This window comes from Rhinolophus sinicus, linkage group LG13 (genome assembly GCF_036562045.2).
Source record: "Rhinolophus sinicus isolate RSC01 linkage group LG13, ASM3656204v1, whole genome shotgun sequence".
Classification (NCBI taxonomy): Eukaryota; Metazoa; Chordata; class Mammalia; order Chiroptera; family Rhinolophidae; genus Rhinolophus; species Rhinolophus sinicus.
This window is the reverse complement of record NC_133762.1, coordinates 26,452,983-26,478,003: the sequence shown is the minus strand read 5'-3', so window position 1 is coordinate 26,478,003 and position 25,021 is coordinate 26,452,983. Positions and strand designations below refer to the sequence as shown.

Genomic DNA, 25,021 nt, shown 5'->3' with positions numbered 1-25,021 from the left:
CTGTGCGTTCATATTTGACAGTTTCTAGATGTGAGTGAGTACGTATGTTTCAGACCCAAGTAGGTGATTTTCTGGGAGACAGCACGAGGTTCAACAAGGAAGTGATGTATGCCTACGTGGACCAACTTGACTTCCATGAGAAGGAGTTTGTCTCAGCCCTGAGGACATTTCTAGAAGGTTTCCGCCTACCTGGAGAAGCCCAGAAGATAGATCGGTTAATGGAGAAGTTTGCCGCCAGATACATAGAGTGTAACCAGGGGTGAGCATCGTGTTTAAGTCCCTCCCATGTCATCTTTTTGCTGGCATCAGAACACGAAACTGAGTGTGGTTGGGGGTCGAGTTTAAGCTTTCTAAATCTGTGCCAAGCAGCTGAAGTTTCTGTTCCCCATGTGCCAGGCACTGTGCTAAGGGATTATCTCACATAAGGCCTCCAAGCAGCTATTTGTGTCCCCTTTCTACAGACAGTGAGGTTGAGGACCTGAGAGCTAAGTAGCTTGCCCAAGATCCCAGCGAGAGCCCACGCTGTTCATTATAATGAAAGAGTTTTATGGGTTGAGAGGAGGCCTTTGGGCACCTCTTACCTAATCAGGAACAACCCCCTGATTTAATATGTGGGGGAGATCTCAAGGATTTTAATTTTTCTTTAATTACATACTAATGAGCAGGTTACAAAAATAGCTCTATAACTAATAAAACCCACCCAAGTACATGATTCCATCTTGGGGCCTTTTTGGTAGTTCATGTGTTTTGTAGAAAGTGGAAATTGAAAAGAGAGCTAACCTTTATTAAACACCTCCTGGGTGTCAGCCATGCCATGAGCTTTACATGCATTTCATTTAATTAATGGTAAGCCCTGGAGTAGTAGCCCTGGTTTATAGATAAGGGAACAGACTGGGAGATTGAGCAATCTGTCCATAATTAATCATCTACTAAACAGAAGAGCCAGGATTAAATAGGAGTTTGTCTAACTCAACAGCTCATGCTCTTTCCACTGAACATGAAGTTAATAATGTCTGAATATACTGTGGACATGATGTGGAATTGTTCAATGGGAACATTTTGATAACAGTTTTACCTCTCAGGTCAACTTGGTTCTCATACGGATTGGTCCCAATCCTCCTGGGCACGCATGGCAAGCTATCCCCATGAGGTCGGCAGAGGCAGCCTCTGGTCATTTTAACCAGATGGACACTAGAATTTGCTGTGAAGACATAATTAGAGATTATTTACTTTAAACATACGGGCATACCTCATTTATTGCACTTCAGAGAACGGCATTTTTTACAAATTAAGGATTTGTGGCAACCCTGCGTCGAGCAAGTCTGTGAGCAAATACCATTTTTCCAACAGCGCTTGTTCACTTAGGGTTTCTGTGTCACATTTTGTTAATCTACAATATTTCAAACTTTTTTATTATTATATTTGTTACAGCGTTCTGTGATCAGTGATCTTTGACATTACTACTGTAATTGTTTGAGGGAACCACAAACAGCACCGATACAAGACAGTGAACTTAATCAATAAATGTGTGTGTTCTGACTGTTCCACTAACTGGCTGTTCCCCCATCCCTCTCCTCCCTCTCCTTGGGTCTCCCTATTCCCTGAGACACAACTATATTGAAATTAGGCCAATTAATAACCCTACAATGGCCTCTAAGTGTTCAAGTGAAAGGGAAAGTTGCACATTTCTCACTTTAAATCAAAAGCTAGAAATGATTAAGCTTATCGAGGAAAGCACTTCAAAAGCCAAGACAGGCCGAAAGCAAGGCGTCTTGCACCAGGTGGTTAGCTAAGAAATTGTCAGAGCCACCCCAGCCGTCAGCAGCCACCGCCCTGATCGATCAGCAGCCATCGACATCAAGGCAAGGCCCTCCACTCCCAAATAGGTTACGACTCACTGAAGGTCAGACGATAGATAACGCTTTTTAGCAATGGAGTATTTTTAATTTGGATGGATGTGTGTGTGTGTGTGTGTGTGTGTGTGTGTGTGTGTATTTAGGCATAACGCTATTGCACACCTAATAAATTACAGTATAGTGTAAATGTAACTTTTATATGCACTCGGAAACCAAAAAATTCATGTGACTTGCTTTATTGCAATGTTTGCTTTGTTGTGGTCTGGCACCCAACCTGCAATATGTCTGAGGTCTGCCTGTATCTCCCATGTGGACCCGGAGACCTTGGTCTGTTTCCCATAATCAGTAAATATGTGACCTCATTACATTTCACATCAGAATGCAGACCTTTCATGTGTTCTTCAGAATCTCTCCCTTTCCCATTGGGGGCGATTTGGACAGACCAGTTTTTCTGGTTTTAGCCTCACATATTATGAGGCTGTGTATCCACAGGCTTTTGTCTTTATTTTCTTGCCTAAGACAAAAAACTCAGACTTCACCAGCATATTCCTTAGAATACATAAATATTTCCTTGGTGTTTCTCCTGTTAAATAGTATAGTGGGTCATGTAAACTATAAACAGCTGATAACTGGACAGCAGTTTCAGTCATCTTTTACCCAGTGCCTAGCACATAGTGGGCGCTCTCAGGAACAGGACCCAAGTGAGGCACTAAGTGTGCCGAGTATGCTGGGTGTCACTCGCAGGGTCGTGCACTGCAGGGTCGACACCGGCAGGGAGGGGGCCTCAGCCTAGTCCCCGGCCCTGGAGGCTATGTGGGGATCTTCTTTAAAAACTGGCTTCAAACTGCTTTCTTCAAAGAAGTTTAAAGCTGACACATATTCTTAATTAGATTTTTCTACGCTCTGGGTCGTTACTTGTCAATCAGTGATGATGAAAGCATGAAAACTCTTGACTAGTTTGGCATCAGATGGAACAGTCAGCCTGCTTTTAGTGAAGTGTGTGTCCGTTAGCACTGGACCATCCCAGCCTCATCGCCATGCACGTTCTGACATCTGGAATCTTTTCTTCCAGGCAAACTCTGTTTGCTAGTGCTGACACTGCGTATGTCCTAGCGTATTCGATTATTATGCTAACTACCGACTTGCACAGCCCTCAGGTAAAATATGTTAATTATTTATATATTGTAGTAGCTAAATAAGTAGCTTTAATTGGGCCATTGGATGTTTTGTAAATTTTTTTTTAATTTTTTAAAATTTCAGGTAAAAAACAAAATGACAAAAGAGCAGTATATTAAAATGAATCGGGGCATCAATGATAGTAAAGATCTACCAGAAGAATATCTCTCAAGCATCTACGAAGAGATAGAAGGCAAGAAAATTGCAATGAAAGAAACAAAAGAGCATACGATCGCAACCAAATCTACTAAGCAGAGTAAGGTCTAATGGCAAATTATTTCTGTTAATTACAGTTTTTAAGTGTATCCCAATGCTTGATTAGGCTCCCTGTTGGTTAATTTGCATCTGAATAAGAAATGTGATTAAATTAATTATTGTGATTATGTTGGTTCTCTCACATCACCATCTTCTTGCTAGATTTGGGATTAGTTACAAGACAGAATTTAAAATAAATAATCTGAAAGCTAAATTACTCCCCAAAAAATGTTCCTTAAAACTTTGCTTTAATACCAATGGTGGTTGTTCCGACCTCGATTAGAATTCTGTTAGTTAAGGCCCCTGTGGAGCTTTCAGTTTCTTTGTTCGAGAGGCAGCAGAGTATAGCGGTTTAGAGCACAGGCTCTAAAGCCACTCAAGTCCCAGCTCTACTACTTATTCGCTGCATGACCATGGGCAAGTTACTTAACCACTCTGTGCCTCATTTTTCCCATCAGTAAAATGGTAATAATATTTGTAACAGACTCATGAGGTGGTTGGTTGGATTTGTACATTAATCATTTTAAATCTTTTGAAGCAGCACCTGGCACTCAGCAAACACTCAGTGAGCGTTAACTGCTATTCTTCTCTTATTTCTCTGTAGATGTAGCTAGTGAAAAGCAGCGACGGCTGCTGTACAATGTGGAGATGGAACAAATGGCTAAAACAGCCAAAGCTCTGATGGAGGCTGTGAGCCATGCCAAAGCCCCGTTTACGAGCGCCACTCACTTGGACCACGTCCGGCCAATGTTCAAAGTGAGTATCCTGAGAACTTGGGACATGGCTAAGCCTGCTTCTGGAGTTGACCAGCTGGAGGTTAACCAGCAAGTGCCTAATGGCGAAGAGATTGAGGAGAGGAAAGGCCAGGTGTGGGTGTTGCTTTCTGAACAATAAGTACAGCAAGTCCTTCCTAGAAAGCCCTTCGATGATGCTGGGGGTGTGCCAGCACCCGCCCAGAGCGTGGGCTCTGCAGTCAGAATGTCTGGGTTGGAGCCCTGTGACCTTGGTCAGGTTACTCAGCCTCTCTCTGTTCATCATCTGTAAAATGGGGACAACTACAGGGTTGCTGTGAGGGCTGCTAGGGGGATTGAATGATTATTCTGGCAAAAGAGACAGTTTTATTGTGACAGCTCACTGCAGTGGCCTCAGGGTTAGTTTATCAAATGAGAACAGGTGGAAGTAAATGACAATAGGCCTCCCTATTTTTAAAATGTCTGGAGAAGATACATGTTCATTCTAGATACAGCATTCATTTTTCTCTAAGATGTTTTTATAGTAACTGTCAATATCCTATTGATCAATTCTAGATTTTTGTGAGCTTTTCCTTTCAGGGAATTCCTTAAAAAATTGGAGGAAATGTAAAGTCTAAATAATTGAATTAGGAATCTTTTAATAAACTCAGCTTATAGAACATGAGTTGCTTATAGATTTTATTTTGCATGCCAACCTCTGATTGGTAATGGCTGCCTGCTGTACTGTATAAAAAAGTATTCTTGAGCCCTGAATAGGCTCAGCAGACATCTCTGATTGATTAGTGATGTCTGCCATGAACACAGGTAGGCCTAGCGGTGGTACACTAGCCACGTATTTACAATCCTTCCTTTTGAACTGTACGTTTAGTAAATGGAACATCTATAGTGTAAGCCTTGACCACAGTTTAGGAGGAACTATTTTATATTTCAGTCTATTGATTGAACTCAAAATAGCAGTGAATTTGGCATCCTGGTTGTGCTCATAATTTAACAGTGTGGCCTCTAAGTGCTCTTTGCACGCTGAAATTCTAGACGTTATTGAAACCTTCCTTCCTTGGTAGCTGGTGTGGACGCCACTGTTGGCTGCCTACAGTATCGGACTGCAAAACTGCGATGACACCGAAGTGGCCTCCCTGTGCTTGGAAGGCATCCGGTGTGCAATCCGGATCGCATGCATCTTTGGAATGCAGGTGGGTGTGAGCTAGCAATTAGCCAGAGAAAGTCTCAGCCAGCTCCTTTCTTGTGCCCACTGAGAAGCAGCCCACAGATTTATGCTGGCAACAGCCTCATTACGGGGAAAAGGTGGAGCTTTGGATTAAAACTTTTGTTGAAAGGTTTTACGGTTGATAAACTTTCTTTGATTGGATTTGATCTGCATTACTTGGCTGCCCCTGGTGCTTAAATTACTATTTTTCGTTTTAAAATCAATTTGTATTGTAATTTTCCTTATTTCCAGGTCTTGTCTGGGGGAAACCAATAGTTCAATACAAAATGCCTAGATCGGTAAACCTTTGGAATCTTGGAAAATTCAAGCAAATAAAATACAGTTTTCAGATTGTCATGAAATCAGGGCATTGTCAAGCCCATTCATTTTCTAAGTCAGTAAGAATTTGCACCCATTTCTTTGGAAAAACTCAATCATCTGTTCCCATTTATTTAATAGACATTTTGTGTTGTACCAAGACCGTAGGTTTTGACATCAGGCCATCTGGGTTTCAGTGCCTAGCTCTGCTACTTCTCTAGCCATGTGACACTGGCCCAGCTAACTTCTAAGACATTTGTAAATTTGAGAAAATAAACCTACCTTGCAGGATTGTTGCAGGTACTAGAATTTATGTGACAATTTTAGCGTTCAACAGATTCCTCCCCCACTTCCTCCAAAGGGAGTGGAACAGGAACATAAGTTTGAGGTCAGCTGGAAAGGAGAGGGCTAGTTCTCCAACATGTGTTGTGTAGGGAGCCTCTGTGGGATGTTCCAATAGCAAGAGGACACCAGGCGTGTTCATGTGCAGAAAGCCTGTTGATACGTGTGCAGAAGGTGTCAGAGAAGCCCTGTGCACCAGCCCCACCGAGGAGAAGATCATGCTAAGGGCGGGACGTCACTGTTTTGCCCTGGGCTTGTGTTACAGCTGGAACGCGATGCCTACGTGCAGGCTCTCGCTCGCTTCTCCCTGCTGACGGCCAGCTCCAGCATCACAGAAATGAAGCAGAAAAACATTGACACCATAAAGACGCTTATTACAGTGGCTCACACTGATGGCAACTACCTTGGGAATTCCTGGCACGAGGTGTGTGTCTCTTTGAAAGCCTGGTAATTGCCTTTTCTTAGTTAAGGGAAAAGAAAAAAAAGAGTGTGGCCAGGGGAGGGAGTGTGATTTCAAGGTGGTCAAGGGAGGTCTCTGAGGGACACACGTGTGAGCTGTGAGCCACAGGGAAGAGCATAAGGAACATGTTCGAAGTATAAGGAACAGCAAGTGCAAAGGCCCTGGGGTATGACTAGACATGTCAACTTAAAGGAGCCCCAGCAGCGAGGCTGGTGTGGTGTGTAGAGTAGAAGGGAGGTGGGGGTGGCTAAGTCAGACTAGTTGGCATACTTAGTGGCGTGGTGGGTGGAATCCCCTGCTCTAGTGAATACTTTCTTCATTGAACACTTATTAAACTTGCATAATTAAACAGCTATATGGCATAATTCCATTGTACCAGCTTTTCTTTTTGCTCATTCTCTCTTTCCCTTTTTAATAGTTTTTAAAAAAAGAAAGTAAAGTGTGTCATCCAGACCCACACTCTGGGTTGCCTCACTGGGGCTAGGGCAGCCATGCTGAGACCCTCAGATTTTATTCTCACCTGCAAAGTTGTGTGTTTCAAAGAACTCGTTAATAACTAACTTAAGATTACGTCCTTTTTAGGGTATGAAGTGGGAACTCGTTTCTTCATGCTTTTTTTTTCCCGTTAGATCTTGAAATGCATCAGCCAGCTGGAGCTCGCTCAGCTGATAGGAACCGGGGTGAAGACCCGCTACCTGTCTGGGTCTGGGCGTGAAAGAGAGGGGAGCCTGAAGGGCCACACACTGGCGGGAGAAGAGTTCATGGGCCTTGGCCTGGGTAAGACACCAGGCCCCACAGCTAGCTGTCATGGATTCTCAAGTTAACCGGAGTGCAATACTTCTGGTCTCATCAGGACTGTTGCGTAAACCGTCTCTTCCTTTTGTGCCAGCTGACAATCTGTCTATTAGTGGAAGTGGAAATGCTGCTTCAGCAATCTTAATTGTGATTAAACAGTCAAGTAAATGCCCATTTTATCAAAATCAGCAGGGTGCATTCCTCTTCTTTCTAGATACATAACTATACTGGGGAAGGGGTGCCATTTGCTTTAGAAAGGCTACAGCTTTAGGAGGTGCTATTGGAGTGGGTGAGTGTAGCTCTAGATTTTAAAAGGTAGAGTCAGCATCTCTTCCATGTTCGTTTGGGAGACTTTTATTAAACGATATCTTTATGAAAGATTTATTTCTGGCTATACATTGGATTGAGAGAATCTCTTGTCGGTAGTATAACACAGTAATGATAGTAAATAGGGCAAACTAACATGCCAGGTCACATTCTAAGCTCTCAGTTTATGTATTTTTAACTCATTTAATCCTTGTACTGTTATCATCCCCATTTTATAAATAAGGAAAGTGAGGCACGGGGTGAAGTGACTTGAGCAAGGTCATACTGCAAGGAAGTGGCAGAGGTAGGTTTCAAACCAGGCCACCCGATTGGAGAGAGTAGCCTCCTAGGTCCCACATACAGGTTGGAATAGTATAGTACAACAGTTAGAAGCATGGACTCTGAAAATGGGGAGCTGTTGTCCTAGCACCTACTTTTTAGGGCACATGTGAGGATAACAGGAGTGAAATCCTGCAAAGCACACCGAACATTCAGCAGGTGTAAGCCATTACATGTTCTAGGAGTTCTGGGTTAGTATCAGTTCATTCTAATTTGTTTTCCTTAATATAGGCACTTAATACTATAAAAATGTAAAAGACTATCAAGAAAGGAGATGGTTGATACAAGCAAGAGAGCTTATAGTAAGAATGCGTTTTAAAAGCCAAGTGCCAAAACCCAAATTTAATTTTATTCTTTCATCAGTCGAGTGGGTTTTCGCCTGCAGTCATTCTCATTTATGTCTCTTATCTCTGCATATTGATGCTACAGGATGCTTTGTTCTAAATACATGGCTGTTTTTAAAGCACTGTTGATTTTGCGCATTGTGTTTCAGGTAATTTGGTGAGTGGTGGAGTGGACAAGAGACAGATGGCCAGCTTCCAGGAATCGGTTGGCGAGACCAGTTCGCAGAGTGTGGTTGTGGCTGTAGACAGGTAATGATTTTGTTCTCCAGTCAAGCTGGACTCCCCAGCGGCTTGGCATCCCCTGGGTCATTACTGGGTGTGAATGATTCCTAATGTGTTTGACTGTTTTCAGTGTTGTCAGTTGTAGATCACTCAAATTAAGAAAGTTTGAAAGTGGTACACATGATCCACAACTACTAATACAAAATTCATTTGAATTTTGACCTTAAATTGCATCATGACCTTTTAAAAAACTATAACATTGTGACCAAACTATATCAGAAATAAGAGTTTTTGCTTGTGCCGATGTTTTAAATTACCTTGTTTCCTTAGTAGAAATTCTTTTTTTTTAAATTTCAAGAAGGGTTTAGGATATAAAACATGAGTGTTGACAAGTTCTTTTTCCTCAAAATCTTTCCATTATTTCTGTTTACTTGAAACTAAACATACAGAAGAAATGTAGGTGTTCTTATTTGAAGACATCCATTAAGTACCAGTGCTTAAAATGTGAATTTTCTTAAAATCAGCAAACTCCTGAAAATTACCATTGAATAATCACATACACTGCTATTCATTAAGTTAATGACCTATCACAGTGCATTAAACATAGATAGTTTTGAGATGATAGCAGTATAAAATTTTTGACATAATTTGTATTGCTCTCTGAACAACCCTCTCGGTATTTAAACTCTTTATCAGCTCACTTTGATTACCTTGTTTCTGTTGCTTCTCCGCCTCTCTCTAACAGAGATTATCTGCAACGTACTTTTGATGGGTTTCCCCCACTTTTTTCAGTTAGGTTTCGGCTCACGGAACAAAATGCTTCTTCTTCCAACACTTTTTTTTTTTTTCCTATTTCTCTGCCTCAGCAGATCGTAGACTATAGCAAGTTTGCCCAACACCTCTCTGTGTGCTAGTACCTTTTTTAATTTTAAATTAATTTTTAATTTACGTACCATAAGATCTACTCTTAAAATGTACAATTCAGTCATTTTTAGTATATTCAGAGTTGTGCAGTCATCACCACTATCTAATTTCAGAACGTTTCATCGCCCCATAAAGAAGCCTGGTACTTGTTAGCAGTCACTCCCCATTTCCTCTCCAACCAGTCTCTGTAATCGCTAATCTATTTTCTGTCTTTATAAATTTGCCAGTTCTGGATAATGTTGAACTGTCTATTTCTCCCTTTCAATTCTATCTTTTATTGCTTCATATTTTGGGACTCTGTTATTAGATGCACATGTGTTTATAATTTTTTATGTTTTCTTGACAATTATGAAATAGTCTTTGCCTGTAGTAGTGATTTTTGTTTAAGTGTATTTTGTCTGATCTTAGTACAATCACTCTAGTTCTTTTGGTTACTGTTTGCATGTATATCTTTTTCCATACTTTTAGTTTCAACCTATTTGTGTCTTTGAATCTAAAGTGAGTCTCTTTAGAGAACCTGTAGTTGGACCGTATTTATTTTAATTCATTCTGCCAATCTCTTCCTTTGGATTGGAGTGTTTAACCTAATTACATTTAATATAATTGCTGATAAGGTAGGATTTATGTCTGCTGTTTTTAAATGTGTTGCATCTTTTTTGTTCCCCTATTCTTTCATTGTTACTGCTGCCTTTTGTGTTGAATGGATATTTTCTCATTTTCTAGCAGTTTACAACTCTGCCTTTGCCTTCTCTTCTTGCTCATATAGAACCTAAGGCCAACCAAAGATGAGAGCTCAGGGCCTTCTCGTATCTTTCCTGGGTGTGTGCAAAGCCTTACACATGCGATGGCTGTCTAGGTTTGCAGGAATATGTTGGGGATTTTTAAAGTTTCCGTGGACATCTCATGCCCAGCTTTTCCTTTTGAGTTTTTGGCCAGGTCCTGGTTTGCCCCAGTTGTTTTTGCTACCTCAGGTAGCTGCAGTGTTAAACAGTTACTACTGGTTGTTTTTTACAAAACCCCTTGGGAAAAGGCTATTCCCACTGAATGAGATCTGAGTCAGTTCAAATAAAGACAAATCCTGCAAATGGGGGTTTCCAGGGTACTGCCATGCAGGTCAAACAATATCAGTTCTCTGAGAATGGTGTTTTGGGGGAAACTCCAAGACTGTTCTGTCCTCTCCAGTGGCTGCTAGCCTGCTAGTTTCAGTTACTGTCACTTCAAAGCTGTTGGTTTTCAAGAATCCTGTGGAGCTGGGGAGAAGGTAATGGAAATAAGCTAAGTTAAAATGCCACAGTGTTCACTATTACTACTGAGGTTCAGCCATTTTTCTTGAATAAACATTTTTACAAGCCTTTGGTAATTTCCAGTTTCAATTCTGAAAAAGTCAATTTTTGTTGCTCTTTTGGAGGGCCTCAGTTTGCCACTCGCACTGTCGTGACATCACGTGCTACTATGTTTTGACTCTCCCCCCTCCTCTTGATATATCGCTTTCTCTTTCTATCAGTTTAGGCATTTCTGTCTCAGCTCCGTTCATTGACCAGTTCTATACTTCTAACGCCTCATTTGTTTTAGTGAAGGTGACAAACCTGAAATATTTCCTTCCTGCCTTTTCTGTTTGAAATCGCAACTTAGGCTTCCAAATCTAATTTTTATTTTAATATGTCTGGAATTATCTTTCTAGAATTTTTACTGGATCTACCAGACTGGATGGCAATGCAATAGGTATGTATTTAACTCACCTGTGACAGCTACAGAAGCCTCCTGTTGTGACTGTCTGACCGTTACTAATGAGGCCTCGCGTGTATTGTTGGGTCTGGCCTGTAGTTGACTTTGTCCGTTGGCTGTGTGCCGTGTCCATGGACGAGCTGGCTTCCCCCCACCATCCCCGCATGTTCAGCTTACAGAAGATTGTGGAGATATCGTACTACAACATGAATCGGATCCGACTGCAGTGGTCCCGAATATGGCACGTGATCGGAGATCACTTCAATAAGGTAACTCTTCAAATTCAAAAACCACTGCACCGATGTCCAAAAAAAAACAAGCAGCTAAATCCAAAAAAGAAGTTGATCGCGAGTTTAGGTACCTGTGATTCATTTTCTCTGTGGAGTCGAGGACAGCTCAATATGCCTACTGACTTATTGATAGCACTCATGGAGAATAAATGAAAAATCCAGCAGTGTTGAAAATACTTTAATATCCCATATCCCGGACGTAGGACCACAAAGATCATTAGTCACTGAACAAACAGCGGCGTTTGAAGGCATTGCGAAATCCTGAGGTGCTTTCTGGGCGACCAAAGATTAAGTTACATTTCGTATAGTTTCACTGTTAAATGTCACTACTTCTAATATTCTGACTCCCATTGCCACCACACTTCCGAAACCTTTGTCAAGGAAAGTAACATTTATTTTTAAATCAGAAACAAGCCGGAGACTTCTGGGTTCTGAAATTGAGAACTACTGAGAGAACACCAAACTAAACTTCTTTCTCTCCACTAGAGGTTTCATTACCTACATATAGACACAGCCACACATATTTTGACCAAATTAAATTTTTTAAAAATCAGAAGAATATATATGTATTACCTGTGTGTATGTACTTATCTGTCATGTTATTTGCTTCATAAGGGAAAAGTAACAACACTGTTTCTTACCAAAACACAGTTCATGATTTTTTAAAAAATTTCTCAGGCCTGGAGATAAAGAGGTGTGATACAGATGCTTAAAATAATGTTAGTAAAAAACAGTTTCTTCAAAAGAGAGTCAGTCTCTACACTGAATAAAAGAAAATCATGAAAAGAAGAAGCCTGCCATGGGGATACAGGACAAGCAGTAGAGTACTGATAAATGACTGGTAACAACTGCTGGTGTCTGTGGAAATCCCCCAGCAGGCCCGATTTAAAGCCAGCAGTGTGATGCCACTAAATGCAGATTAAGGAAGAATCGGGCACCGTTGGCTCTCCTGGGCAGCTGCTAGTCTGTGCCAGGACCCCACTGAAATGAGGCATGGTCAGAGGTAGTCTTGCTTCTAACTTGATTCATCACTAATCCGAGTTCTTTGTTTACTTTGTTTCCTTATCGGCTCAAGGTAAGGTACCTCTCACCATCTGTTCAACAAAATAACCTGAGTGCCTTTACCAGGAAGTGGACAGGTGAGGCCTCTGCCCTCATGGAGCTCACCCACATTTTATGAGTGAGTAACAGATAGTAAAGAGTCGGGCAGTACTGTGTGTCAGGCCTCTCTGGAGGTGACCTGTCGTCTGAACCCTCAATGAGGAGGCAGCCGCAGAGCCTGCCGATGACCCAGGACCACTGTTTGTTGTTGAGTGAATAGTAACACGGTCATCGAAAGTGACCAGCTTACTCAGCAACCCTCTTTCCCACCATTCTGGGTAAATAAATTCTTAGTGGACCAGTTGACATAACTGATATGAACTTGCTTGGAAAGAAAATATGAACCGTTACCTTTACTGTACCTTGCATTCTTGACCAAGCCTGTGACAGCTAAATTAGAACAAACATTGTCATTTATTCCACGGATCTTTTGGCTATAACAGCTGTGGAATCCTTTTTTTCTCTCAGAAATGATTATCCAAAAGTGTTTTGATAACCATTCCTAACTTTTCAAAGTCTAGGTTTCATGTTCAGTGGGACTTCTTTTGGGGGAAGAAACATCAGTTTGTACAAGTTATTTTCCCACCTGCGATTCTGTTGTCAAGACTCTTTACATGTCAATTCTCAGTTATCTGTGGGTCACTCAAGGGCAAGCTTGGGACATAGGCTGGCAGAAAAGAATTAGACATTTCATGGTTGTCACCTTCATTACAAATGTCCGTTCCATCTAATCAGTGCAGTTAAGCACAAAGTTGTGGAAAACTCAGTTTCTCACTCTGGTGCCCTTTCATTCTTTCCACCACCTCAGGAGGATAGTCTGCTTCCCCTTGGGAACTGCAGCGCATGAGAATCCTGTAGGTTTGAAGAGCTGGATGCCTGCGCACAGTTCTAACATGGCTCTCAGGATTTTAGCAGAGTCACTGGAACAGCCACATGTTTCTCTTCTAAACTGGGGCACATGTGTGTCCTAGGGTGTGCAAAGCTGCACAAAGAGCATGGTGTGTGTTCCTGAAGCAGGAATCCTTGAATCCTGGATTTTTAGGAAGGGAATATTCTCTTTTATTAGTCTCTAATTACATGAACACCTTAAAAAAAGAATTACAGCTAAGCATCTTTGACTGTCACCATCCCCAACAGGCTGCTCCCGAAAGCCAGTTGTTCTGATCAATTTGCTATATATCTCTCCAGACATTTTTGGGAGCTCACAGAAGTAGAGATAATATTATCTTGGTGTGTTTTGTTATTTTAGAGAAACATAAATAGTATTACACATGTACTTTTATAACTTGCTTTTCCACTTATCAAGGAATCCTAAAGACTTAACTATGGTCTCATATATGCATTTATTTTTTTAATTGTGGTAAAATATACATCACAAAATTTTCCATGTTAACCATTTATAAATGTGCAGTTCGGGAATGTGTTAAGTACATTACCATTGTTGTACCAGAGCACTTTTCATTCTGCAATATTGAAATTCTGTCCCCAGTAAACAACTTTCCATCTTTCCTCTCCCAGTATCTGGCAACCACCATTCTACTTTCTGTCTGCGTGAACTTGACTGTTAAGTACCTCATGTAAGTGGGGTCGTGCGGTATTTGTCCTTTCATGACTGGCTCATTTCACTTAGCATAATGTCCTCAAGGTTCCTCCATGTTGTGGCATGTGACAGAATTCCCTCCTTTGTTTTAAGGCTGGATTCATTCTTTCTTTTTAACTGCCAAAAGTAATTCCATGTATATGAACGTACCGTTACATTGCCATTTTCTCATTGAAGCTTCATTATTTTTTTTGGAAAAAAATATTGCAGCCTGTCTTCGGTAACAGTAAAAGATGTTCAGGTCAGACCACATGTCAGTAAAATTTCTCACTTGGAGCAGGCTGCTGCCCAGTGGTCCAGCCCCCTCGGCAGGGTTTCTGCTGGGAAACATCCCCTCGCTCTGCTTTTAGGGATTCTTCCAGAGGGAGAAGTCTGAGAAGCACCAGCCGAATAGACACCCATAACTCCGGTCCCTGCAAGTAGGTGCACCATAGACAAGTACAGTTCTAAGGAAATTGAAAAGCCTCCATATTTCTACTGAATTTTTTGAGGCTGATGATATTCATTGATAATCATTTGTTTTAGGTGACAGATGGGGCAAGTATGAAAGTCTTTACAGAGACCTCAGAGTCTTTTGACCTCTTGTGTATAGTCGGATAAAATTAAATAGCACATAGAGAATTGTTGTTTATTGGATATAGAGTTTCAGTTTTGCAAGATGAAAAGAGTTCTGGAGATTGGCTGCACTGCTGTGTGAATGTCTTTAACGCTACTGAACTGTGCACTTAAAAATGGTTATGATGCTACAATTTATGTTACGAGCATTTAGCCACAATTTTTAACAAATTAAATAGCACATTTTGAAAGCGCTTCTAATTAAATATGCAGTACTGATTTTTCATCATTACACTTAAAATTGTACAGGTCAGAGCCACAAAAAATCATTTGTTTTCTCCTTAGGTATGTTTTCCCAGAGCATTTGTTTTGAAGGCAGTCTGTCCATTTTTGAGGTTCAGAACCCCACATCCATATTATTGCACTGTGCCTATTTCACCTCACTTCCTGTTCCTGCCCAGGTTGGCTGTAACCCTAATGAAGACGTGGCTATCTTTGCTGTTGATTCATTAAGGCAACTCTCCATGAAGTTTCTTGAGAAGGGAGAATTAGCCAACTTCCGTTTCCAGAAAGATTTTCTGAGGCCCTTTGAGCATATCATGAAAAAAAACAGGTATGTGCATTGTTCTGAAAGACCCTTGGTCAAATTCCCCATGGGGGGCCTCCAAAGACCCCCTACCACTAACCACAGGATTAATTTTTCCCTCCCTTGTTGGTGGAAGCAAATAAAATAAACAGACTGTGCTTCGCATTTATTGTCTCTACGTAAACCACACTAAGGTCTATGTGTAACCTTTCCCATAGGACAGATTACACCACTGCAACTAGTAGAAATATGTCAGATGTCCTTCCTGAGGCTGGTGCTGAGGGAGGTTAGAGAAAAAGCCACTGCCGATGCAGCCTCTGACAAGGTCAAGGATTATGTGACCCAACATGTCTGCCCCAGGGAGGTGATAAAAGAGGTCAAGGTAGCTATCCCTCTGCAGCAGTCACCTTCATTCATCCACTCAGCCTGTATTTATTGAAAACTGCCATCTGCTAGGTCCTATTCCCAAGCATACAGCAATAAAGGAAACAGTGAAAAACCCATTTTCAGTTGGCCCTGATTTGATCATAGTTGCAGCTGGGTGATAGTATTCATTACCCTGTCCTCTCTATTTTTATGTATGTGTCAAATTTTCCATAATAAAATTAAAAAGTAAACCCCTGTTTATATTCCAGTGGGATAGATAAGTAAATGTTCAGTAAAGCAGTGGTGATCATTGCTCTAAAGAACATTAAATCCAGATAAGGGGATACGGGTAGAAGCACTCCTTTGTGCGGGCAGTGAGCTGAGATGTGTTTGGTAGAGCGATGAGCGAAACGAGACAGGAGTGGCTTTGTGTGGTCTTGGGAAGAGTGTTATGAGTAGAGGGAACAGAGAGCAAAAGCCTGTGGCAGGATGAGCTTGGAGCAGCAAGGCGGCCGGCGTAGCGGGGGCAATTGAACAAGGCAGAAAGTCCTAGAAGATGACGTCCCAATGGTAGCAGGGCACCTAGGTCATGTAGGAACTGTCTGCCTGTGTAAGCACTTTGGCTTCCTCTCTGTGAGAGACAGAAGCCATTGGAGGCTTTTGAGCAGAGAAGTGAAATGATCTGGTGTATTTCAGAGAGTCATCCTGCATTTATCCATGGGAAGTAAGAAGCAGTGGGATGAGTTAGGCAGCCATTGTGGTCATCCGCATTTGGACCAAGGAGATAGCAGTGCGGTGCTCAGGCTCGTGGGATTGGATTCTGCATGCATTTTGAAAGCAAAGCCTGCAGCACGTGCTGAAGACTTAGCTGGGGGTCATGGTGGGGATGGATAAAAGGAGGAAATGTCAAGGATGACTTTTGGGCATAATCCTTTATGTCTTCCCCACCCTGGAAGAGTGTACTCCAGATCTGCTTGGATCATTGTTTTTAGAAAGATAATGAAAGCTCACAAGCTCGAAGGCTTTAAGCCAATGTGGGCCGTTTGAGGTAGCAAAAAGAAGGGCCGCAGAGAAGTCTCCTTGACATGTGTCTCTTTCTCTTGGTGTCTGTATTTTTCACCTTGCTGCTTATTTTAAGAGACCAAAATTAAGCCCGCTCCAGAATCTGGCATCACCCCTACGTTTAGCATATACATAAAAATAATTTTCCTATCTTTGGGAACACTAATGAGTATGCCTAAGGAGAGGGTGGCCTCATGGGACAAAGCAGCGTGTTCAGGCTGCCTGGATGGCTGGTGGCGCCGATGGCGCAGAATCCCTCCTCTCCTAACTCTAGGCCTTCCCTGCTTGTCCTGCTGCTGCTCACCCAGCATTGGAAAAGGGACAACATAAGCTTCGAGTCACACAGTGCCAGCCACTCTCAGACACTGTTGGTAGAACTGTAAATTCCTATCACATTGTTAAAAGCATTTTGGCACTGTGCATCAAGAACCTTAATGTTTTTGTGCCCTTTGACTCAGTAAGTCTATCTTTCTGTAACTCTCCTAAGGAGTTCGTTCGAAATACAATAAAATGGTGTGATTCACACAGAACAGTTTTTTAAAAAGCTGAAACCACCTAAATACACACGAGTATTAAAGTAAATCTTGGTACAGCCACAGCATAGAATATTGTGCAGCTGTAAAAACATTCACAAAGTTTTTAACACTGGAAATGTTTAATAGTTTAAAGAAAAGGGCAGGTTATCGAATTGGACAGTATAACAATAAAGATAGTAATACGTGTTTCTCCTTATGAAGTACTGTATCGTCACATAAAGGAATTTTTTTCTTTATGTTTTTCTACATTTTCCATAATGTTTACTGTCATCATTTATTACTTTTAACAATCAGACAAAAATCATTTTAATAAGTATATTTAGTTCTTAGCAAGAAGTCACTTTTTTCCCCATGGGGAGACAACCATGAATTCAGTTGTATTATGTATTAACGTCATCTAGGTTGCAATCAGTTCTCCGTTATCTGCAGGTGACATATTTACTTGTGGACTTTTAGCTAATTTTTAACTGTTTTGACTTTCTTCTTGCCTTCTCTAACTGAACTCTCCTATTATGAGTTAGTATGGGTCCAGCAGACACACATGAATGTTATCCTAAGCCAGATGGAATGCTGGATTTTGCAAGTCAAGTCTGTAATCCCAAAGCCACTCTTAACAACTTTCAAAGTTCGTGCTACAGAAGCAATAGATTTGTGTAGCCTTGCTTCTTGTTGTTTGTGAAATAATAGAGTTAGTTCACCCCTTAGTCGTATATGTCCTAATAGGTTGCAAGATACGTATGCCAATCTGTTGCAAGTATCCAGGTAGCATGTTGAACCTTGCAGCTGCTTAAGAAAATGGGCCATTTTTCCTATCTTCGGGTTTTGTTTTGTAATAATTAAATTTAAAATATTGCATCTTAAATTATATGTGTGTACTCCCATCCATGTGTATGTGTTTACCATACATGTATATCCCTGTCCAAAAATCTAAGAGGAGCTGCACTAAGAATTTAGGAATGCTGGTCTCTGGGTAGCACTATTAAAAGTATGTTAGTCTAAAAGTTTGGGGCCAGAAAAACTGACCAACAATGGCTTAAACTACAAGGCTATGTATTGTTTATTTAACAAGTCAGAGGCATGCAATCCCATTGTGGTTCCATAGCCCAAATTGTCATCCAAGACCCATCTACAGGCTCGCATTTCATCCTTGAGCCTATTATTTTGTGATTATTGAACAGAGGCTCTAGCTCCAGCCATCATGCTGTGTTCAGAATGGGAATAAGAGGACAGGCGGCAGAGTATGCCACTATATTCCTTTTAAGATAAAAGCAGAACCTTCCCAGAAACCTCCCTTCCCATCCCCAGGATGTTTTCTTACATCTGATTAGTCAGAGCAGGTCATGTAGCGCCCCTAGTGGCAAGGGAGACTAGAAATTGAGGACCTGGCACAAGAGACAAGATTGCTATGTTATCTTAGACTGTTCATGATGGTTTCCTGAGGTCGGACATCTTGCTGCCTGGAGGAATTCAGAGTTCTGTTACCGAGGAGGTGGCAGGGGGGCTCCGGGGTAGGCAGCTAACAGCCTGCCACAGTGATTGTCTTATTATTAATTTTTGTTGTTCTAATTGTTTTTACCTCTAATTGTTTTCACCTCCTTGGTGAGTGTGGATTATTGTGTGCTTTAAAAACTGTTTGTTTCTTTTTAAGTGCTCCTTCTACATGATGAGCTGTGTCTATATGTCTTCCCACTGTGCAAAGTACGAATGACATGGCTGCCCCGTTCGATCCTCAGGTCTCCGACCATCCGGGACATGGTGATCCGCTGCATTGCCCAGATGGTGAGCTCCCAGGCGGCCAACATCCGCTCAGGCTGGAAGAACATCTTTGCCGTGTTCCACCAGGCTGCCTCCGATCACGACGGGAACATCGTGGAGCTGGCCTTCCAGACCACGGGCCACATCGTCAGTACGTGGCTCTCTTCCCCCCGATGTCCCATCTGCAAGTGGAAAAGAGGGCCCGCTTGTTTCCTGTCTGTTGTACTCCCCAAGGAGGCTTCCTTGTGTTAGCGGTACTGCGATACAGTAACGTGCCAGGCGGTGGTGTTAGTTCATGTCATGTGCACAACCCAGTGACGAAAATGCAGTTGACACCCATTATTCACAGATTCCATTGTTGTGGATTCACCACTTTCTTAAAGTTCCATGTAACCCCAAAGCCAGTGCTCCTGGCGCTTCTGTGGTCATTGGTGGACATGCACATGCGCAGAGCAGCGAAACACTTGAGTTGCCCAGGGCACACGTTCCCAGCTTGAGGCTGAACAAGACGACCCTCTGATTTCTTGCTGCTGCCCCCTTCGTATAAGCATTCAAGTGTCCTTTCTGTGGTATACATACTGCCACATTTTTGTCCTTTGCTTGCTGACTTCGCCATTTAAAGTGGCCCTGAAGCATGGTGCCGTCCAGTAACCCCACGTGCAGGAAGGCTGCGGTGTGCCTTAAGGAGAAAATACCTGTTTACATAAACTCTTTCCAGCATGAGCTCTAGTGCTGTCGGCCTGGCGTTCATTGTGACTGAATCAGTCATTTATAAATGAAGTGTCTTTAAACAGAAACACACATAAAACAAGGTTATGTGTTGACTGGCTCATGAAAATGTGGCTCGAGGTTCGCAGAAACCTAACCCTGTATTTCCCCCAGGAGCAGTGGTTCAGTATTTGCGCATTCAGTGTTCACAGCCACTTTATAGAACAAACTACCATGGATAACATTGTGAGGGCAGGAAATTTGGTCACCTCTGTGTCCCCAAAACCATACTTTGCACATAGTTGGCACTCAGATGTTCATTGAATAAATTAATATTTGGGCCTTTACATCATTGCATGGGCTCGGGAACCATTGTAGCCCAAGCTGTGGGCTAATTATTCCTGAATAATTTAATAAGAAACTGTCTTTCAGAGAATCTGACATGCTTTTCTTAGATTTGCACAAAAGTAATCATCTCAGGGGTGTATGCGTGTGTGCGCGCGTGCAATCCCCATTCTGAATCCTGTTCTCACAAAAATAAATGTGCCTTTGTCTCCCCAGCAACTACGTTCCAGCACCATTTCCCCGCAGCCATTGATTCCTTCCAGGATGCTGTGAAGTGCTTGTCGGAGTTTGCCTGCAACGCCGCTTTCCCTGACACCAGCATGGAAGCCATCCGGCTCATCCGCTTCTGCGGGAAATACGTCTCTGAGAGGCCGCGGGTACACTTTCCTTCCTCACTCATGGGCGGTGAGGGGAAGGAGCCTTGGGGCCAAAACCCTCACTCCTGGCAAGAGCTTTCCAGCTTCTCTATAGAAATGCCTGTTTGCCCTAAGCTAGGTGTTATTTCACAGTGCTTCCATTCCAGGGGTTACACCTTTTCTGTATTTTGTATGCATGAAATTATTTATTTTATTCGTATTGAACTTTTATATGGTATCCTACAAGTTGTTTTGTAGAAGATAATATTTTACCTTTGAATTTTGGCAAAGCTGAAGAAGCTAGACATTTTTCTAGTTGAAAGAAAACAAACCTCCCTTTTAGGAAATGACATTATGCCATTGGGACATGGCTGAGAAATCCCATTTACAAAACAACTGTTGTTTTCTCCCGAAAACATTTGGGGTTTTTCTCTTATGTCTCACCTTTCCAAAGAGTCCTGCTTGGTTTAAATGGAAGTCTCAAAACACTGAAATTGGGTGGAAATAAGCAACTAAACTATAGTGGCCTATATAGATCTCTTCTTAAGCATTCTTTACGGAACTATAAACCTGTGAGACGATATGTCTGATCCCTGCAACAGCTCATTAAGATGTGGTGGTCATGAAAGCCACTTAGCTCCTGTCAGGCAGCATTGTAGGTACTTTCTGTGTTGATTTACTTAATCCTCACATCAGACCAACTGGATGGGTAATTATATCCCCATTGTGCAGGGGAGTTAACTGAAGTACAGAGATATTGCCTAATTTTAGATAACTGGAGTTGCAAAAGAAATTCCATTACAACAGACAACACCACTTCACGAGAGGTTACAGAGCAGATGGCTTGATATTCCGGAGATAGGGTTTCACATCCAGACTGCGGGAAGACTGCCAGCTCCTAGCTGCATGACCTTGGGCAGCTTACTTAATCTTTAGTACCTTGACTGACTCATCTGTAAAATGGGACCATTATTTCCACCTGCCTCAAAGGATTATTGTGAGAATTGTTAACCTGTGTAGAGCACCTTCTCAGTTCCTGGCCACAGCAAGCACCCAGTAAATAGTAGCTGCTGCTGCTATTATCTTAGTAGGATGTATTACCGTAACATCCCAGAGAGACCTAAGATACTGAATCTTCCTGGATGTTTTGCTAACACCATTTGACCTGTAGTGCTCTTCTTCATGTAACACCTCCAGCCCCAGGACTCCTGTGATCTGACCCACTTAACTTAGTCTAAAACCCACAAGGTCCATAGGTTCCTATGGGGCAACTGCTCCGGTGTCATTGGGACAGACTTGTCTCTAGCTCTTTGGGATTCCCCATTGCTGAATGGATGTTTTTAGGAAAGGAAATGTGCGGGGCCCTACTCTTTGTATAGTTCCCTTTCAGTTCCTTCCTTTCGCTTGCATAGTCTGCATCTGTGAGGTGACTTTCATTGTAGGTGCTACAAGAATACACAAGTGACGACATGAATGTGGCTCCTGGTGACAGAGTCTGGGTCCGAGGCTGGTTCCCCATCCTGTTTGAGCTCTCCTGCATCATTAACAGATGCAAGCTAGATGTACGGACAAGGTAACTGTGTCCCAGGGCGGTGCCCCCTCCGTCGCCAAGTGAGTCTCAGTCACCTGCTCACCTGACCCCGTGCTCTCGCACTCTCTGCTCTGCTCTGCTCTGCTCTGCTCTGCTCTGCTCTTCCCCCACCTCATTCTCTGTCCTGCACCTGGCTTTGTTCCTCCAGAGGACTCACAGTCATGTTCGAGATCATGAAGAGCTATGGCCACACCTTTGAAAAGCACTGGTGGCAGGACCTGTTCAGAATCGTGTTCAGGATTTTTGACAACATGAAGCTCCCTGAACAGCAGTCGGAGGTAGGTGATGACTGGAGCACTGCCCTCTCTGGCCTTTGTCTGCCTCGGGGGGCTACATCGTCATCCCCACGGAAGTCTTAAATCCTGAGCCACTTATGGTGTGTTTGAAAATGGAAACACCCTTCCTGGCACTCTTCTACCAGGATCAACTAGTACTGAGACATTCTCCCCATCTGCGGACGAGTGAGAGGAAATAAGTCACCATGCTCTGCCCGCTTGGCCCTCAGGCATCATACCTGCCAGGCCACCTGACTGGTCCTCTTACTTGTTTGGTTCATATAAACTCCTGAAGAGTCAATAAAAAGTGGAGTGACTCTGGTCCCTTTAAAAGCCCATTAAGAGGGTTTTTAATGAAGTTACAGTCAGAGATGATGTTAGCAAATTTTTTTTTTAAAGGATGTTTGATGCCTCTAGTTGCCTTTGTTATTTCTCCCATGGAAGTAGAGGGGTAGGGAGAGGATATTCTAGCTTAAGATTTTATGCCTTCTTTTAGAAACATCATTCCCTCATCCCCCTGGTATAAAAGTGACATGCTTAATATGGACTATTAGGAATATACAGAAAATTTGTCATTTTACCATTCAGAAATTAGAATTAATATTTTGGCAAATTTCCCTCAGTCTTTTACATGAATTAAATATGGTTGAAGTCATAGTATACAGTTTTCTAATCTTATTTTAAAGTAATTTAAATTTTTGTTCATTATAAAGCAAATCAGAAAACAGAAAACAAATTTTAACACCAACGGTTCTTCTATAGGTAACCACCATTTACCCCTTCACACACACTGAGTGTGTGTGTGTGTGTGTGTGCACACGTGCGCGCACGTGCGTGTTTGAGATACATGTTTTTCTTATAAAAATGGAATCCCACCACATATTCCAAAACTGCTTTTTTAACTTAATACATGACTGTTTTTCCACATCTATAACTTGTCTTCTACAGTGTTAGGGGCTGCAAAACATTCTTACCTGTGAATGTTCCATAGTCCATGAAAAATTATTTCCAATTTTTCTTTCTTTAGACAGCAATGAAATGAACATTTTTGCAGCTACACTTTTACTCATTCTTTTTTTATTTAGAACAGGTGGTGTGACTGTTGGGTTTGGAGCTTCACATTACTGAGGCTTTTGATAGTGCTTCTAAGTTGACCTCCAAATGCACTTATAGCTCCATTCACTCTTCTGCCAGCAATGCATGAGTGTTCCTGCTTCTCCATACCCACTCTAGCTCTTCATATTTTTCTAATCGGTAACTTGATAGGCCAAATCACGTTAGAGAAGTTAAATTGCTATTAAGGTTGCATATTTTCCTTCACATCATTGATCATTTGCACTTCTTCTGTGAATTGCCTTTTCATAGCCTTAGCCTATCAGGAGATTGACCTTTTTCTTATTGATTTATAAGTTAATATAAAAATAATGTAGCATAGCCTTACATAAATTGAAGATGATTTTGCCCACTTTGTTATTCTCATTTCTTTGTTGTTTTGGAAAATTTTAGCTTTTAAGTAACCAAATCTATCAGTTTTTTCCTTTGTGGTTTCCAGTTTTGAAATCTTACTTAGCAACCCTTTTCTTTTTCAGAATTGTATAAATCTCTTTGAATATGTCTTTTGATCATTTTACACCATCATTTTTTCTTTTTTCTTTCAGCTTTATTGAGATATAATTGATACACAGCACTGACTAAGTTTAAGGTGTACAGCATAATGACTTAACTTACATATTTTGTGAAATGAGTACCACAATCAGTTAACATCCATCATCTCATATAGATGTTAAAGAAAAAAGAAAAAAAAATTTTTCCTTGTGATGAGAACTTTTAGGACCTACTCTCTTAGCAACTGTCAAATATACCATCCAGCAGTGTTAACTGTAGTCATCATGTTGTATTATATATTATGTGCCCAGTACTTATTTATCTTATAACTGGAAGTTTGTATCTTTTGACCACCTTCATCCAGTTCGTCCACTCCCTACCCCCCACCTCTGGTAACCATAAATCTTATCTCTTTTTCTTTGAGTTTGTTTTTTTGGATTTTTTAAAGATTCCACACAAAGGTGAAATCATATAGTATTTGTCTTTCTCTGTCTGACGTATTTCACTTAGCATCCCCCTTCTTTTTTATGGCTGAATAGTATTCCATTGTGTATATATACCACATTTTCTTTATCCATTCATTGGTTGGTGGACACTTACGTTGTCTCCGTGTTTTAGTTATTGTGAATAATGATGCTACAAACATGGGGGTACAGATATTTCTTCAACTTAGTGTTTTTGTTTCTTTCAGATATATATCCAGAAGTAGAATTTAGTGGATCATATGGTAGTTCTATTTTTTATTTTTTGAGGAGTATCCATACTGTTTTCCATAGTGGTTATACCAATTTACAATCTCATCAACTAGAGTACAGGGATTCCCTTTTCTTCATATCCTTGCCAGCATTTATATCTTGTCGTTTTGATGATAGCCATTCTAACAGGCATGAGGTGATAGCTCATGGTGGTTTTAATTTGCATTTCCCTTGTCATGTAGCTGTTGGTCATTTCTATATGTTTTTTTTGAAAAATATTGACTCAGCATTATTTTTAATATTTAAATTTTTAATTTATGGTGTATTTCGCATAATCTCATATTCATTTTTTCCAAATTATTAAAACTTTTTGTGACTCTTTGAATGACTGTTTAATGTTCTATCAGATGGATGTACTCAGTTTAATCACCACATTGCTGGACATTAGTATGTATCTGTGTTTACAGTATGTAAATACCAGTGTGATAAACAACATTCACCCACAAATCTTTGATTGTTTATTTAGGATTCATTCCTGGAAATGTTACTGCATCAGGGGACATGAACATCATTAAGC

General features: G+C 41.4%; 1 protein-coding gene across 1 annotated transcript in view; it reads left to right on the top strand.

Moving 5' to 3' along the window:
- ARFGEF2 (ARF guanine nucleotide exchange factor 2) overlaps positions 1-25,021 on the top strand; it is a 79,417-nt gene that overhangs the window by 40,364 nt on the left and 14,032 nt on the right. The window contains exons 16-30 of the mRNA XM_019756154.2: positions 54-259; positions 2,929-3,013; positions 3,117-3,288; positions 3,892-4,043; positions 5,101-5,229; positions 6,169-6,327; positions 6,993-7,140; positions 8,297-8,396; positions 10,975-11,015; positions 11,118-11,287; positions 15,026-15,177; positions 18,848-19,020; positions 20,139-20,299; positions 21,721-21,851; positions 22,018-22,147. Coding sequence (XP_019611713.1) covers positions 54-259; positions 2,929-3,013; positions 3,117-3,288; positions 3,892-4,043; positions 5,101-5,229; positions 6,169-6,327; positions 6,993-7,140; positions 8,297-8,396; positions 10,975-11,015; positions 11,118-11,287; positions 15,026-15,177; positions 18,848-19,020; positions 20,139-20,299; positions 21,721-21,851; positions 22,018-22,147 — 2,109 coding nt within the window. The remainder of the gene's footprint in view (positions 1-53; positions 260-2,928; positions 3,014-3,116; positions 3,289-3,891; positions 4,044-5,100; positions 5,230-6,168; positions 6,328-6,992; positions 7,141-8,296; positions 8,397-10,974; positions 11,016-11,117; positions 11,288-15,025; positions 15,178-18,847; positions 19,021-20,138; positions 20,300-21,720; positions 21,852-22,017; positions 22,148-25,021) is intronic.